This window comes from Anabrus simplex, chromosome 8 (assembly GCF_040414725.1).
Source record: "Anabrus simplex isolate iqAnaSimp1 chromosome 8, ASM4041472v1, whole genome shotgun sequence".
In the NCBI taxonomy this organism is placed as follows: domain Eukaryota; kingdom Metazoa; phylum Arthropoda; class Insecta; order Orthoptera; family Tettigoniidae; genus Anabrus; species Anabrus simplex.
Window position 1 is genome coordinate 28282052 of NC_090272.1, and position 14841 is coordinate 28296892.

The 14841-nt window shown below is 38.1% G+C and overlaps 1 protein-coding gene across 1 annotated transcript in view; it reads left to right on the plus strand.

Annotated features, from left to right (window-relative positions):
- The window catches only part of LOC136879251 (tetratricopeptide repeat protein 17), a 293085-nt gene that overhangs the window by 13030 nt on the left and 265214 nt on the right, over window positions 1-14841 (plus strand). The window contains exons 3-4 of the mRNA XM_067153063.2: window positions 1019-1124; window positions 9408-9634. Coding sequence (XP_067009164.1) covers window positions 1019-1124; window positions 9408-9634 — 333 coding nt within the window. The remainder of the gene's footprint in view (window positions 1-1018; window positions 1125-9407; window positions 9635-14841) is intronic.

Below are 14841 nucleotides of genomic sequence, written 5' to 3' on the forward strand. Positions count from 1 at the left end.
CGCGGCCACACCTATCGGTGATACTATTACTGAAATACAATACAAAATTCTTGATCCAAGAATTGGTAATATCAAAATCATTTACATTTGGGGAAAAAATAATTTATCTGAAGAAGGGGTGACAATTCCGCATGAGACTCGTCATTACTACTTTGTCTCGTACTTTCTTGTAGTTCAATGCCACCACTTAGATATTCTCCATCTTCATTATCAAAATGTAGCACTCCAGAAACACGATTTATAAGGGAAACATTCAATTTCTTCGTCAACAAGAGATGAATGTATACTTCAAGACGCCATGATGGCTGCACGTAAGCGGGAAAGATGTTCCACTCCAACGAAGATGAAATAACACTAGATCGCTTTCAAAACACACGAAATAGAGTGGTATATCTGCAGTTCTTTGAGCATTTCCATGGAATCTCAAAGCATGACACTATATCGCGTTCATTTGTGAGATCGGTGAAGTACACACGGCACCAAAACGTGTATATATATGGGTTTGGCGGACGTGGCATGGCATTCAAAAACGTATATATATGGGTTTGGCAGTGATTTGGTTAAAGAAAGTATCATGCGTAAGTGTGTGTCTCCTGATTTGAATAAAAATTAGCCATGACGAATATCTCATCACTTGTTAAATGGAAGGGCACCTAGTACTAAAACATAGGATGATATCTAACCGATATAGGATGATGAAATAAACTATGCTTTGCTAGAGATGGAACTAGCATTTAAAGTATGAAAGGGAAGGGGAGGAGGAAACTGTTTAGTCTGCTTGACCTTTGTAATTTCACTAACATGAGGGCTTGTAAAAAATATATGGAAAGAGAAACAGGCCTTAGATGATTGGCAGAAGGGAATTATAATATTTACATTTCTTCTTGAATGTGTTGTTAGGTCTGAAATTATGCTCTTTCCCCAGTTATCCCATTTTAGCTCTGATATTTTGTATGACTGATTTTTAATTGTTACCTGCAGTTGTCTTTCTCAGTAGCGGGTACTCTTTTTTTTCTAGGTTGAACAAACACTTGACACCAGGAGTAGGAGGGGAACCAGCTCTCCCTGACTGCCTTGAAGCTGTTGAGTTGGACTTCAGTATGCATGGTTTCCAGCACCTGCAGGTACAGTCTGTTTTTTAAAAGTCATAATTCTTCATTGGTGAGCTTCTTCTTCTAGTGTGGAATCCATCATTGGACATTGGCTATCACAGTTTTATTGTTGGCTGCACGGAATAGCGAGATGTTTTGTCTGAACCACTGTCACAAGTTCCCCAACCAAGATGTGTGGGATCTCTCAGGATCTCTCTTCTCCTCCATCTTCCTCTTGTATAATTATTTGCAGGAGGCTGTAAGTTTTTGGGTGCCTCATGATATGACCGAAGTTGGAGAGCTTCTTGATCTTAACAACCCTCTGCAGTTATTTTTTCTTTACACTTTCTGGTCAATATCTCCTCGTTTCATATTCTGTCTACCCAGGTGATATGAAGCACGCTTGTAATTTTCTCATGCTGGCTTTATTCATAGTTGAGGACTCTATACACCATGATGGAGAACACACAGTACCGTGCGATCCTACCCAAAGCTCCAGTGGTAGATCTTGGCTACAGAGCACTGATGGAGACTTGTAAATGCCACCCTGGCCTTCTCTACGCGGCACTTTATACCTTGGAAATGGTTCCAGTGCTTGTTGACGATGCTGCCTAGGAGTGTGGTTGTTCATTGACCCTTAGTACTCCACTGATCCACATATCAGGATCTACAACAGGGCCTATGCTCACAGTCATGTTCAGTAAAGCGTTGTATTGAGAGTATAATTCTTGCTGTAAATGTACTCGTAATCCAAAGCACTTGTATATCAAAGCAAATTTCCCCATGAGAAATAATAGAAACTCAGATGATTCATTCTACAACCAGAAATGTGTATTGATATAAAATGATCTGCACAAGAAGGAACTTTCCTACATCTTCTAGAACAGGTGGCCATTGCTTTGATACTCTCTTGTCTCCTTTTCCTGCTTTCAGACCCTTTAGTTCTTCTCTAATATTGTGCCAAGTCTCATGATATTGGGCACACACATACATTGTTCTGAGACTGCTTTTGAATGATTTTGTTCTTAATGTTCACAGTAATCATTCCTCCTTACTGCCTTCCTCTTCAGCTTTTTTTTTTTTTACCTACAGTAAAGTTACTAAATAACAGTAACTACACTCGGACCTAAAACGGGAAATGTTTTATGCACACAGTGCTGTAATATACACTACAGTATGTATTACATACTTCTAATGTTTTTAAAAGAGACAAAGTCAAAATAGCATTTAGAACCTCCCACACTAACTCCAGATTAATTTTCAATTCGCACACTATCAACAATAATATTAATAATAGATATTTGAACTCCGGAGTTTATAAATTAGAATGGTGAACCTGTAGTTCCAGCTATATCGGTCAAACAGGCCATAACTTCGTAATGAGGTACGCTGAATATTGCATCATCATCATCTTCATTTCCCATTTTCAGCTTCCCAGGTCAGGTTGTGAATCCAGGACCTCCATCGCTGCCTGTCTCTCCACCACTCTTCTCCATTTTTAAGTGGATCTTCTGATTTTCCTCCTCTCTTCTCTGTGCACTCCCACACTGAATCTGTCCAGCTCTTACTGGGTCTTCCTTGTGGTCTCTTTCCTGTTAACTGCTCTGAAAAGGCTTTTTTTGGCACTCTCTCTCTTCTCATTCTCATCATATGCCCATATCACTTTAGCTTTGTTGTTTCTGTCCTGTTTTGAAATTTCAAGATTTCTGTCCTTTTCCTTATCTCTTCATTTCTAATTCTCTCCTTTCTGGTCTTGCCCTCTATACCTCTTAGGAATTTCATCTCCGCTGCCTGTATTCTACTCTCATCTCATTTTGCTGTAGTTCACGGTCCAGCTGCGTAGGTTCATAATAGGTTGAATATAATACTTTCTCTTTTCTTCAGGACGTTTTGATTCCACAACATACCTCTTACACTCTGGTAGAAGGTGTTTGCTTGTATTCTTTTCCCAATTTCTTTGGTTATTTTTCCATTTTCTGTGATCACACTTCCCAAGTACTTGAAACTTTTAACCACTTCCAGAATTTTACCATTCAGTTTTTCTTTCCTCTTCCTTCCTTCCTTCCTTCCTTCCTTCCTTCCTTCCCCTTGTCATCACTATTGTTTTACTTTTCTCTGTGCTTACTTTCATCCCAAATTTTTCTATCTCTCGATTTCATACATCTACAGTACTTGTTTTTGTACTTCCGTTTCATCCTCACCCCATTTCACTATATCATCTGCAAACAACATGGCTTTTGTTGCCTGTCTTCCCAATCTCTGTTTAATGTTATTATGAATTTCATCCATGACTATGATGAATAGTATAGGGAATGGTACACTTCCCTGTCAGAGACCAGTTTCAACTTTAAACCATTTTTTTTTTCCTACACTAGTCTTCATACTACTAACACAATTTTTGTACATAGCTTTTATCGTTTGCACTTCCACTTTGTTAACTTGTTTTTTCCTTTATGTGTCCCATACCAACTGTCTGGGCACAATGTCATAAGCTTTCTAAATGTCATTAAATGTTATCACTATGTCTTTTCGAAACTCCCATCTTTTGTCCATCATATGTCTTAATGTAAAGATCAGGTCAAACGTTGATCTGTCTTTCCTAAAACGATACTGTTCTTCTTCCATTTCTCCTTCTAGCTTCCTTCTCAGTGTTCCGTCCAATACTCTCCCAAATATCTTAGCTACGTGGGCAATATGGGTGATCCCTCTGTAGTTATTACATTCCTTTTTATCACCTTTTTTAAATATCTGGATAATTAAACCCTTTCCCCACTCTTCTGGGATCTCTTTCTTCCTCCAGATTATTCTAAATAATCTATACAGCCGCTGTAGTCCTGTTAGTCCTGCTGCTTTTATCATTTCCGTAGTTACCTCATCCACTCCTGCTTTACACTCCTCATCTTTTGTATGGCTTCCTCTATATCTAACATCAATATCTCCATTTCTTGTTGTTCTTCTTTCCCCATTGTTTCTTCTTGCTCCTCCTCATCTGCCAGTTCACTGTATTTAATATTTAGTTATTCTGAGAAGTATTCTTCCTATCTTTTTATTATGTCATCTCTTTGCATCAATATCTGCCATGTTTGTTTTTACATATTTTGAATCTTCCCTGTTTTGTAAACTATTTTTCACCAAACCATACAAAACCTTCTTACTTCCCTTGATATCCTCCTATAAAGTTTCTGTGAAACTTTCCCAGCTCTTCCGTTTCTCTTGTACTATTTTCTTACATACCTTTTTGGCTTCTTTATATTTCTGCCAATTTTCTGTGCTATTGCTGCCTATCCACTTTCTCCAAGCCATTTGTTTCACTTTAACTGTTTCCTTTACCCTACTGTTCCTGCTTTTCCTTTTTCCTCCCTGGCAGTCTTCCACAGGTGTTTACTGCACACTTTATGAAACCATTTCTGAAACATGTCCATTCCTCTTCCACACTGTTCATGTCATCTTTGGGAATTTCTTTTTTCAGATCCTCTTGAAACTTTTCTCTTATTTCTTTCTCTTTTAACTTTTTTCTTTCCCTTTTTTCTATTAACTTCGTTATTTTACCAAGTCTTAATTTGGCTACCACCACTTGATAGTCTCCTTCGAAATCTGCTCTTGGCATTGCTGTCACATCTTCCAGTTGTCTACGTTTCTCCTTCTCCACCAGAATAAGATCAATCATTGTCTTTGTCTTTCTATCTCCCCAGCCATATCTAGTTATTTTTTGTGAGGTCTTTTTTCTAAACCACGTATTGCCAACAATTCATTCCTTCTACAAAAATCTATCACCAATCTCCTTCTTCATCTTGGTTTCGATAACTATTGGGGTGTATCTCTTCTTTTCCCTGAATGTCTGTTCCAACGTGTGCATTCATGTCTCCTATTATTATAACCTCTTTGTCTTCAATACAACTCTCCTTGTTCAACATTTTTGAGAGCATCCTCATTGATATTGATCAATTTAGAAATAATTGAAATGAAATCAATGAAAAACGTTCATTCTATTTGTTTGTCAACAATTCTATAACAAAAACAAACCCCGCTTCTAGTTCTCCAACTCAACACCACCCCTCCCTCCCCCCCCAACTTAGGGCCTCCCTCCCTCACTCCTTTCATTTCTTTCCCTATCCTCGCTAGCACAGTTGAGCCAGCTGCTAACATGACCAGTGGAAGCAAGACCTCTAAACTGAGAAGGTCAGGCCGTTCGAGACGGCATTTTATTAATAAGTAAGTCTAAAGTTTCTTTTTGTTTATCTTTTCTTCTATTAGGCCAAGCTTCTCACATTCATTTTTTCCATTACAGATTTGGATTTTATTGACGATTTTCACTCCGAGTCACACGTGCAACAGTTGGCACCTGTTTCCTCGTAAATATATTCTTATACTTCTGTTGCTCTCTAGACTTCTTGGGTATGTGACTCAATGAAGATAAGACCATTTCTCAAGTTTTATTTTGTGATTTTGTCCTTGTTTTTATTGTGACTAGAGTTCTTTCTCACTCAGGTTCTCAACCTCACTATAACCTTACATTTTATTAATATCATGTTGCACATGTTTTTTTATATACAGGAGAAGTCCGTTATAGCGAGAATTCACAACAGCGGAAAATTTACTCGCTATAGCGGATTATCTTTATATCCAAATTTTGTATAAAAGTCGGAAAACCCCCCATACACATTAAAATCGGTATGAAACGGCAATCACTTTGTTCAAAACTTGCGTTTCCACGGATGATATCCACACTATGGCTTACTTGTTTGTTATTTTTTTGAAATCCGACACTGTGTGAAAGTGTGTGTTTAATTTCATTCTGAAAAAATTACAGTACCATATTTCTCCGAATCCAAGATGAACCCCACTTTTTCCTTCAAAAAATTTTAATCAGGCTCAACCATTTATTTGTAAAATCATATGAATGCCTTTGTTGTACAGTACGCATTTTTAGACGCCGCACATTGGCTTTCCTTATGTCGCATTTTTTGCGGCTGCACAATTATTCTTTATTTTCGTGGGTTTAATGACTATTAACTTAAAATTGATCATAATACCGAAGAGAGCCCGTTGAAAATTTGCCGGCTATACCTATTCCATGCGTCTCTACAATACAACGATCCGTCAGGAAAATATTTTTACTGTCTATAAAACTGTTACAGTACTTTTACTCAGTGTCAGATATAACCGGCTACCGCTACACGCACAGCTTGCTTGCCGGGTTCGGCCAACTTCAGCGGCTCCGCCCTTGCGTTTTTCGTGCACATACCTCACAATTTCATTTTCGACTTGTTTGAAGCGTCCTTTTTGAGGACTACGTTGCGGACCACTGAATGCATTTTTGTCCAGTACACATTTTTTAAAACTATCTTTGTCTTCATGCTGACACAAAATATTGGCTTTAGTTAGGCCTATGCCATATTTTCTTGCGGCTGCACAATTATTCTATATTTCTGAGTGTTTAATAACCATTAACTTAAAATTGGCATCATAATATCAACGAGAACCCGTTGAAAATTTGCCGGCGATATCTGTTCCACGTATCTTTACGACTATCCAACACGAAAATATTCCTGGTGTCTATAAAACTTAATTTTACCAAGAGTCAGGTATGGTAGATGCGTTATAACACTGCCACTAAGTAGCTGTGGCCTTTCTAAGAATTCAAAGGCTCGCATGTTTTGATGCTATTCTGCAGATTTGAGAAACGGTTTTGTAGAGACTAATAGAATGTCATTCTCTCTTCACTATTTCCCCGAGATACAGTGACGTTCCACACAGGCACTGTACAACCGGTTTTCACGGCTAGCGATGTACAATAAAGAGGCGGTCGTTTGTCAACGAATTTTGTGTGTGCGTGTGCGGGGGGGGAAAGAAGCAGCGTGGTTACCACGGTAGTTGCCAATGGTATTCATTACTGTTAGGCCGCGAATGCAAGACAACCCTTGATTTTTCGCACGAGATCGTGAGGAAACGAACGTCGTCCTGAATTCGGAGAAATACGGCAGGTATCACTCCAGAGTTTTCTTCTTCAGAGGGCGTCACCTAACCTAATCGTAGGCCTATATGTGTCATGAAAACATACTTGAAACGCATGTAGAGAAATGAGTAATCCTCGCTAAAAATTTACATGTGAATAGCCTTTCCGAAATTTAACTAGACGTGATAAAATATGAACTATCCTCTGAAATCAGTGATGTACTTTGCCATATCTCGAGGTGTATCACATTCTTACTTAATTTCAGTACCGTATATAACATTAAAATTAATTACGAAAACTTGTTATCCTTTTTCATTTCAAATTTTCTTTAGAGAACAGCAGTCATTGGGTCAAGGGTTGGGTATTACTAATTGACTCCAACATCGCCTTCGAATGTGCTCGCAAATGCACATAGTGAGAAAACTATACCGTACCAAAAATGATCGATAGCATTTTTGTGGCAGATGTTTCGTTTTTTTTATTCAACAGCATTACATATCTTAACTTAACTGTACTATACATATGATGAAAACCTACTTCAAGCACCAGTAGAGAAATTATAACCTTCTCGCTATAAATTTATGTGAAAATAACCTTTCTGTAATTTAATCAGACGTGAGAAAATATAATCTAACCTCTGAAATCAATTATGCACTCTACCATTACCGGAGGTGTATCCCATTTTTTACTTAATTGCTGTATTTAGCATTAAAATTAAGTGATCGTTTAGTCAGCCTTTGTTTTGAACGAGTTAAGAACTGTTATCGGACACGTTACTTATATTACGAAAATATGTTCTCTTTCATTTTGAATTTTCTTTACGAAACAGCAGTCGATGGGTATTACTAATCGACTCCGACATCGCCTTCGAATGTCGACGAGAGAACTCGCTAGTGGACATAGCGCGGAAATGAGACCAAAGATAATCGACAGCATGCAACATAATCGCTGGGGTCAATACATATCGGTAACGGAAAAAATCGCGCGCGCTTACTTGCACGTAATAACGGATGCGTCAGTGATAGGACTCTCACTGTAACCGAAGTTTAATATAGAAATTTTGAAGGGACCAGCAAAACATTGTCGGTATAACAGGGTTCTTGTTATATGCCATACTCGCTATAGTAGATTTCTACTCTATTCTTTTTCATTGTGTGTTTTTTAGTAACTTTTTTTAGCTTTAATGGTGTAGTTTTTAATATGTTCACTGAAGATGGCTCCAAAATGAGCCAAAACATGTCTGATGAATTACTCCATCTAAAGATGGATATACATGTATTGAATAACAGGACACAGTAAATCTCTTTCCTTTGTAAACTACAGTATGTATACGCTCGTGTGGATGTCGATTATATGAGTGAGGCACGATAGCTGAACTCGAGTATGGGAGAAGATTACCCACAATCTCATAGCATGGGGGAAAGGGGAGGGAGAAACATATGATTTGGTTGTGGTTATGTGACGCTCAGCAGACTACTGGTAGTGCAAAAGCTCATTAATTTATCAAGTTAGAATTCATTAACATTTTTTGTCCCTCTTGTGAAACACTCGCAAACCAAGTTAGTCTAAATCCAAGGTTTTATTGTTATTGGTCTTGTTTGCGTTCAAGTTACATATTCATATTCTTCTTCTTTCTTCGTTATGCTCAATTGGAGAGTGCATTTGAACTTGTGAGCTTGGTCTGATGGCTTCTTCTCCTTCCCCTCCCCCCCCGCTGAAAATCTCTTCATGAATTCACTATGGTGTTTCTTCTGTTCTTATTTCAACTTTTTTCCAGTGGTCTTTTTAGCTTTTTCCACAAATGTGTGATTTTGCAACCAGAATTCCAAATACTTTACGATTTTTTTTTTTATGGTGTTGTCTGTAGCGCTTATTTATTGTAAATCCACCTTAATTTCTTCCAACCAGTTGATCTTGACCTTCTTTGAATTGATTATAGTTAAGTTTTGTAGTAAATCTATTATTGTCCATTCTACAGATGTGACCAAAGAATTTCAAGCATTTCCTACGTACGGCGTCAGTAAACTTATCCTTTGCTGTGTACAGGTCTCCTAGTTTTTTTAAAAAATCTGTATGTCGTTGACATGAGTGGGACCATATATTTTCCTAGGAATTTTTCGTTCTTGCTTTCCAGTGTCATCATTTTGGAGTGACCTCCTAGAGATGTAGTTTCTGATTAATTTTTTTAGAAGGAATTTCTCTGGTGATGAAACTGAATATTGAATCCTGTAGAAGCTCAGAATATTGAAATGTAATGTAGTCTTGAATGCATTAAATCCTATCTTTGAATAGATAATTATAATTCTTTATAATATTGCTTTTGCTGAACAAACTATGACCTAAGTTGAATACTTTCACAGGCTCTGATCTGGAGTGGTAACCTTAGCTCTGGCCCAGAGACGGCTCTTGTTTCAGCAGTGCTCGAAGAGCGTGATGTGGCAGAATTTGCCCATCAAGTGGCATCTGGTCTTCAGAGAAACACTACTTCCTGGCTCCACCACAACCTGGCTGCTATCTACTGGAGAATTAGAGGAGATGCTCCTAGTGCTGTAGAGTGTGCACGTCGTGCTGTTCATTTTGCACCCAGGTAGTTGATATTTGATTCTAGTCACTGTGTATCTCTGGAGATATTAAGGGGAAATGGAACCACCTATCTTCACAATGTTAAATTATGCCTAATTTAGGGAACATTTTCTCATAAACCACTGCTGCTATAAATCAAAATTTTTGACATTCCATGCAAACATATATGTTGCCTGTACAGAAACAGTAGTTTTTTTATGAGTGTTATTCATGAATGAGATATTCATTTTTGTGTGTGTATGATTTTTCAAGACTTTTTGGAATATTTCCCCACCTCCTCCTAAAAAACTTCTCATTATGGTCGATTTTGAAATAAAACTGTTCCAGTACATCTAGAGTACTGTAATGAACATGTTCTGAAAATTTCAGAAGAATAGAGTTAGTAGAATCTGAGAAAATATTCCTTGAATATGAACATTTTAAACTTACGGAAGATTGAGCCCAAGAGTTAAAACATCCCTGCTGTGAAATCTCCACTTCCACCGCTAGGTGTGTGGTGATGTTTAACCCGCACACGTTCATTCTCTTAGGGGCTTTATTGGCGTACAGTTGTGAAGTTATTGAGTGATTCAGCATCCAACTTGCCAGAGTTCTTTATTTCATGGTTATTGTTTTATGCTTTTTTTGTTGTTGTTGCCTGTATTGTTGTCTGTATTTTGTTATGGTGCACAATCCTGGACATGGGAAACTAATTTGCGCCTTTAAAATTCGGTTTTGGTGGTGGTTGCACTGCGGCCTGTGGATAGGAAGAAAAAAGAAAATGTCCATTTTAAAAGAACTTTCTATTTTTGTCAGGTTCTCAACAATTTGTCCACGTAGTATCCTGCAGTTCTTTCGTCATGTTGTACAACATGTTAGTTCATGCCTTGAAAAACTTATGTTCAAAGAAAAGTTAATGAACAGCAGTCCAGATGTAGAGAACGGTTGAGATGGTTGGGCCAAATTAAACATTTCACTGAGAAAGCTATTCAAATTTCACACTAGCAGAAGATCAGCTCAACTGGAGAACTCGGAGGCATAGAGATGTTAGTTGTCGTGAGGAACAGCCTGCCAGAGCTGCTGCAACTGGCTCTTCCAAATTTTCCGTAGTTGCCTGTGGTCGTGAATCTGTCAAATCTGTTTCCAAACAACCTTGATGGGTGATAGGTCTGAAGACTTTGCTGGCCAAGTTTGCTCTGAGCGTAAAAATGGCAGCTTGTATGTATGTGTCTTTATGTGCAGTGTGTTGAAAAAAGGTCAGAACAGCTTATAAAGGTCTTTGTTGCGATGGCAATTGTGAACGGTGGTTTCACTGCGAGTGTATGGAAGTTACAAGATATTAGAATCATTCTGTATTGACGGTTTTCACTTTACAAAGGTGAAAAATGAGAGTATCCTCCTAATTCAATACAATTCACTGAAGATGGCTCAAACGAGCCGAAACAAGTTTGAATTTGTTTACTCCGTCTAATGACGGAATATTTATTGTATTGAACTAGGAGGATATTCTCATTTTTCACCTTTGTAAAGTTTATGGAAGTGTCGAATGGCAATTACCAAATACAGTGGAACCTCGATTCTCCATTTTTGGAGGGACCAATATACAGAAAACGTACCCATACCTATACATCGTGCGTTCAAAATTCCAATGTCAAAAGCAGACCTAAACGAACAACTTAATACTATACGTGCGATAGCCAGGTTTAATGGTTATAATAAAAGTTTCATCGAATATATTATCAACAAATTCAGACATCGCTCTAAATCTTAATAAAAGATAATCCCAGGCCTAAGTTATTCTCAACTTTTACTTTCAATCAAAATATCTACAGCATTACCTACCTATTCAAAAAACATAACGTCAATATTGCTCTCTGCACCAACAACAGAAATATGGATATTCTCCACAATTCCAACCTGGTCAACAAATCGGACCCGTTTACTTAGTCAGGAGTTTACAGGTTTCAGTGCAGCCACTGTAATGGTTCATATATAGGACAAACTGGCAGGAGCTTCAGGATTAGATATGCTGAACATTTCAATGCAATTAAATACAATAGGTTTTCTGCAGTTGGTCTGCACATACAAGATTATAAACACAAATTTAATGGATTAGATCAAGATTTAACAACATTAGACACGTTGAGCAAAGGCCCCCTACTAGATATCACGGAAGCCTGTTACATACATCTAGACTAATACTTCAGTCCTAATCTCAACTTGAATGACATTTCTGAAAAGCCCAGAATTTTATTTGATTCTCTTATTTCAGTTCTCAACAGTGTTAAACTCCCTGAATACAGCTTGTTTTTTCAGAGTATACGTCACACGTTATCACGTTATCTTTCCCTACCACGCCCACCTGACTCCACCACCTCCATCACCCCTCCTCTCCCCCTTCCTGACCCACCCCTTTTCCCCCCATAACGATGTTCTATGCTTCTAGCAAATTCTAGCACTTGCTCCTTGTCACTCTCCACGCATACATCAGGCCGTTCGAGGCGTCTCCTACTTAACTTTATAGTGTTTTGCTCTATTTCCAATATTTCATTTTAATTCTTAACTTTCTTTTCATACTTAAGATTCCGAATTGGATCGAGAACTTTCTGGCCATATATCTACTTTCTCTTTGCCTGCAATATGATCCACTTCTTTGAGTACCTCATAAATGACGGCTTCTTTTTACGAGTTGATTTTACAAGCCACAATCAAACTTACTTATGTTACTTTATTATCAACACTCTGTGGAAGGACTGCATACTACGTCAGGTTTAGGATGTCCGTCTTTTATTTTCACCCAGTGCTTAGCATTGCTACGCTTGAGACTTTTTAACCATTCCAAAGTGATCAAGTCTATAATCATTTGTTAATATCTTCACTTTCATTTGATACTTTGACCAACAAACACATAACTTGTTTATATTCTTTTAAGCATTGTATATTTACTTCATCCTATTAATGTCACTTATTACTAAGGGTCTATTATATGTACTACATACTTGTATATCTTTGTTCATACGACCTGTTTCAGCTGATGATGGTGTCCACAGACACCAAACCTGGTACTGAATAAAAAATGTTGTGATCATATTAACAACATATTATGTATTGAAAAAAGGTGGACCAATCAAATTTCCCTCTATTGATAGATCAGACCCAGGAAATTACAGACCAGTGTGTATCTTGTCTTCCTTTGCAAAATTACTCAAATCAGTAGTAAAGGTAAGATTAATGGATTACGTAATATTGTGTAACTTTTTCATTGAAAATCAATATGGCTTTCTTCCACATAGCAGCACTCATTTAGCTATATTCGATGTAGTTATTCTGATATAAAATTCCCGTGATAACAATAAAATTGCAGCAGGCCTTTTCATCGACTTAGCAGAAGCGTTTGATACAGTTAATCATCCACTCTTGTTAAATAAGTTAGCAGCTGCAGGAATATGAGGAATAGGTGGTTCCAAAGTTTACATAATAGCAGGAAAACAATACGTATGTTTGAATGATTCAATTGGCCTAGAATCAACAGCTACATATGGTGTCCCTCAGGGACCAGTACTAGGACCAATACTCTTCCTGATATTTATAAATGACTTGCAAGATACCCGTGCTTCGCTACGGTATTATACTGAAATTTATAATTGAGTGCTTAATATTTTATACATAATCAACCAAAATTTGCGATCTGACAGCAAAGTTCCTCCCATTTTTCAATCTTTCTTTCCAGCAATCAATTTCATACTTCCCAGGCTAGCTCCAGGTATTCCGCCTGGTCACTTGGGTCCCTAAATCTTTGCCATCTTTTCCTATAAGCATTTTTAATATGGATCAAATCCTTGAGGAGATCGGCATGGGTGCCTTGGCGGTACTTTGGTCCAGTACTCCTTCATTCGTATACGGTGTTGCTCCTTTCGTTCTTCCGTCCATGCCTTTCCAGTTTTCATCTTCGGCTTCGGTAGGAAACTCTGATGTTCTTAGAGTTTTTTCTTAAGTGGGACACGCTCCTGGATATCTTCAAATGAGATCCCAATCTCCTGCAGATCTTTCTGTACCTCACTGAACCATGTCCCCTTTGCCTTTTTCTCTTGGAGGAAAGTGAAAATGCGGTTGGTTAGCCGTGTTGAATTCATTCGGGCCATGTGTCCATAAAAAGTAATCTTCCTTTTTCACATCACATCAGTTATTTTCTCCACATGCGAGTACAACTCCTGGTTGTGCCGTCTCCTAAACTCGCCGATGTCTTTGACTGGACCTAAGATTTTTCTCAAAATCTTTCTTTCCTTGGCCTCCAATTTCTCCATCATGCCTTTTTTGTTCATGGCGAGACATTCTGCAGCATATAGAGCCCCTGGCCGGATAACAGTGCAATAGTATTTGATTTTTGCATTCAGAGATATAGATCTTTTGTTATAGACATTTTTAGTCAGATGGTAAGCCATTTCCATTTTATTCATGTGTGAAGAAAAGGCTTCTTTTTCGGACAAGTTAGGTTCTATCCATTCACCAAGATACTTAAATTTTTCAACTTGCTTGTCTTTTCCGTGAGTCCCTTCTAGCTCACTTGGCGCCAGTTTGATGTTTGTAATGAATTTCGTTTTCTCAAAGGAGATTTGGAGGCCCGCCTTTGCAGCTTGTGTTTGAAGCTGATTGATCTGCTTTGTGGCCACATCCAAGGAGTCAGCGAAAACCGCGAGATCATCTGCAAATGCTAGACAGTCAGTTGAAAGGTTCTTGTTCTTGTGGCCTAGTCTGACTCCGCTTTCGACTCCTTTATAACTCATTTCTCTGCGCCATTCACGGATCACTTTCTCAAGAACGCAGTTGAACAACAGAGGTGAGAGACCATCTCCTTGCCTAACTCCTGTCCGTATTTTAAAGGCCTCTGAAATCTCTCCTCTAAACTTCACTTTTGAGATGGTGTTGGTGAGAGTCTGTTGGCTGATCACTCTTGTTTTACTGTCCAAGCCAAATTCCTTTCAGATCTGAAGTAGAGTAGTTCTATTAATTGAATCATAGGCCTTCTTAAAGTTGATGAACGTTACTACAAAAGGCTTGCTCCTTAGTTTAAGATATGAAAGGACAGATTTCAGATTCATAATCTGCTCCACACATGACCGTCCTTTCCTGAAACCTCCTTGGTAATCACTCAGCTCTGGATCTAGCTGTTCTTCTGCCCTGATTTGAAGAGATTTCGAGATAATTTTTTAGGTTATAAGTAGGAGGGAGATG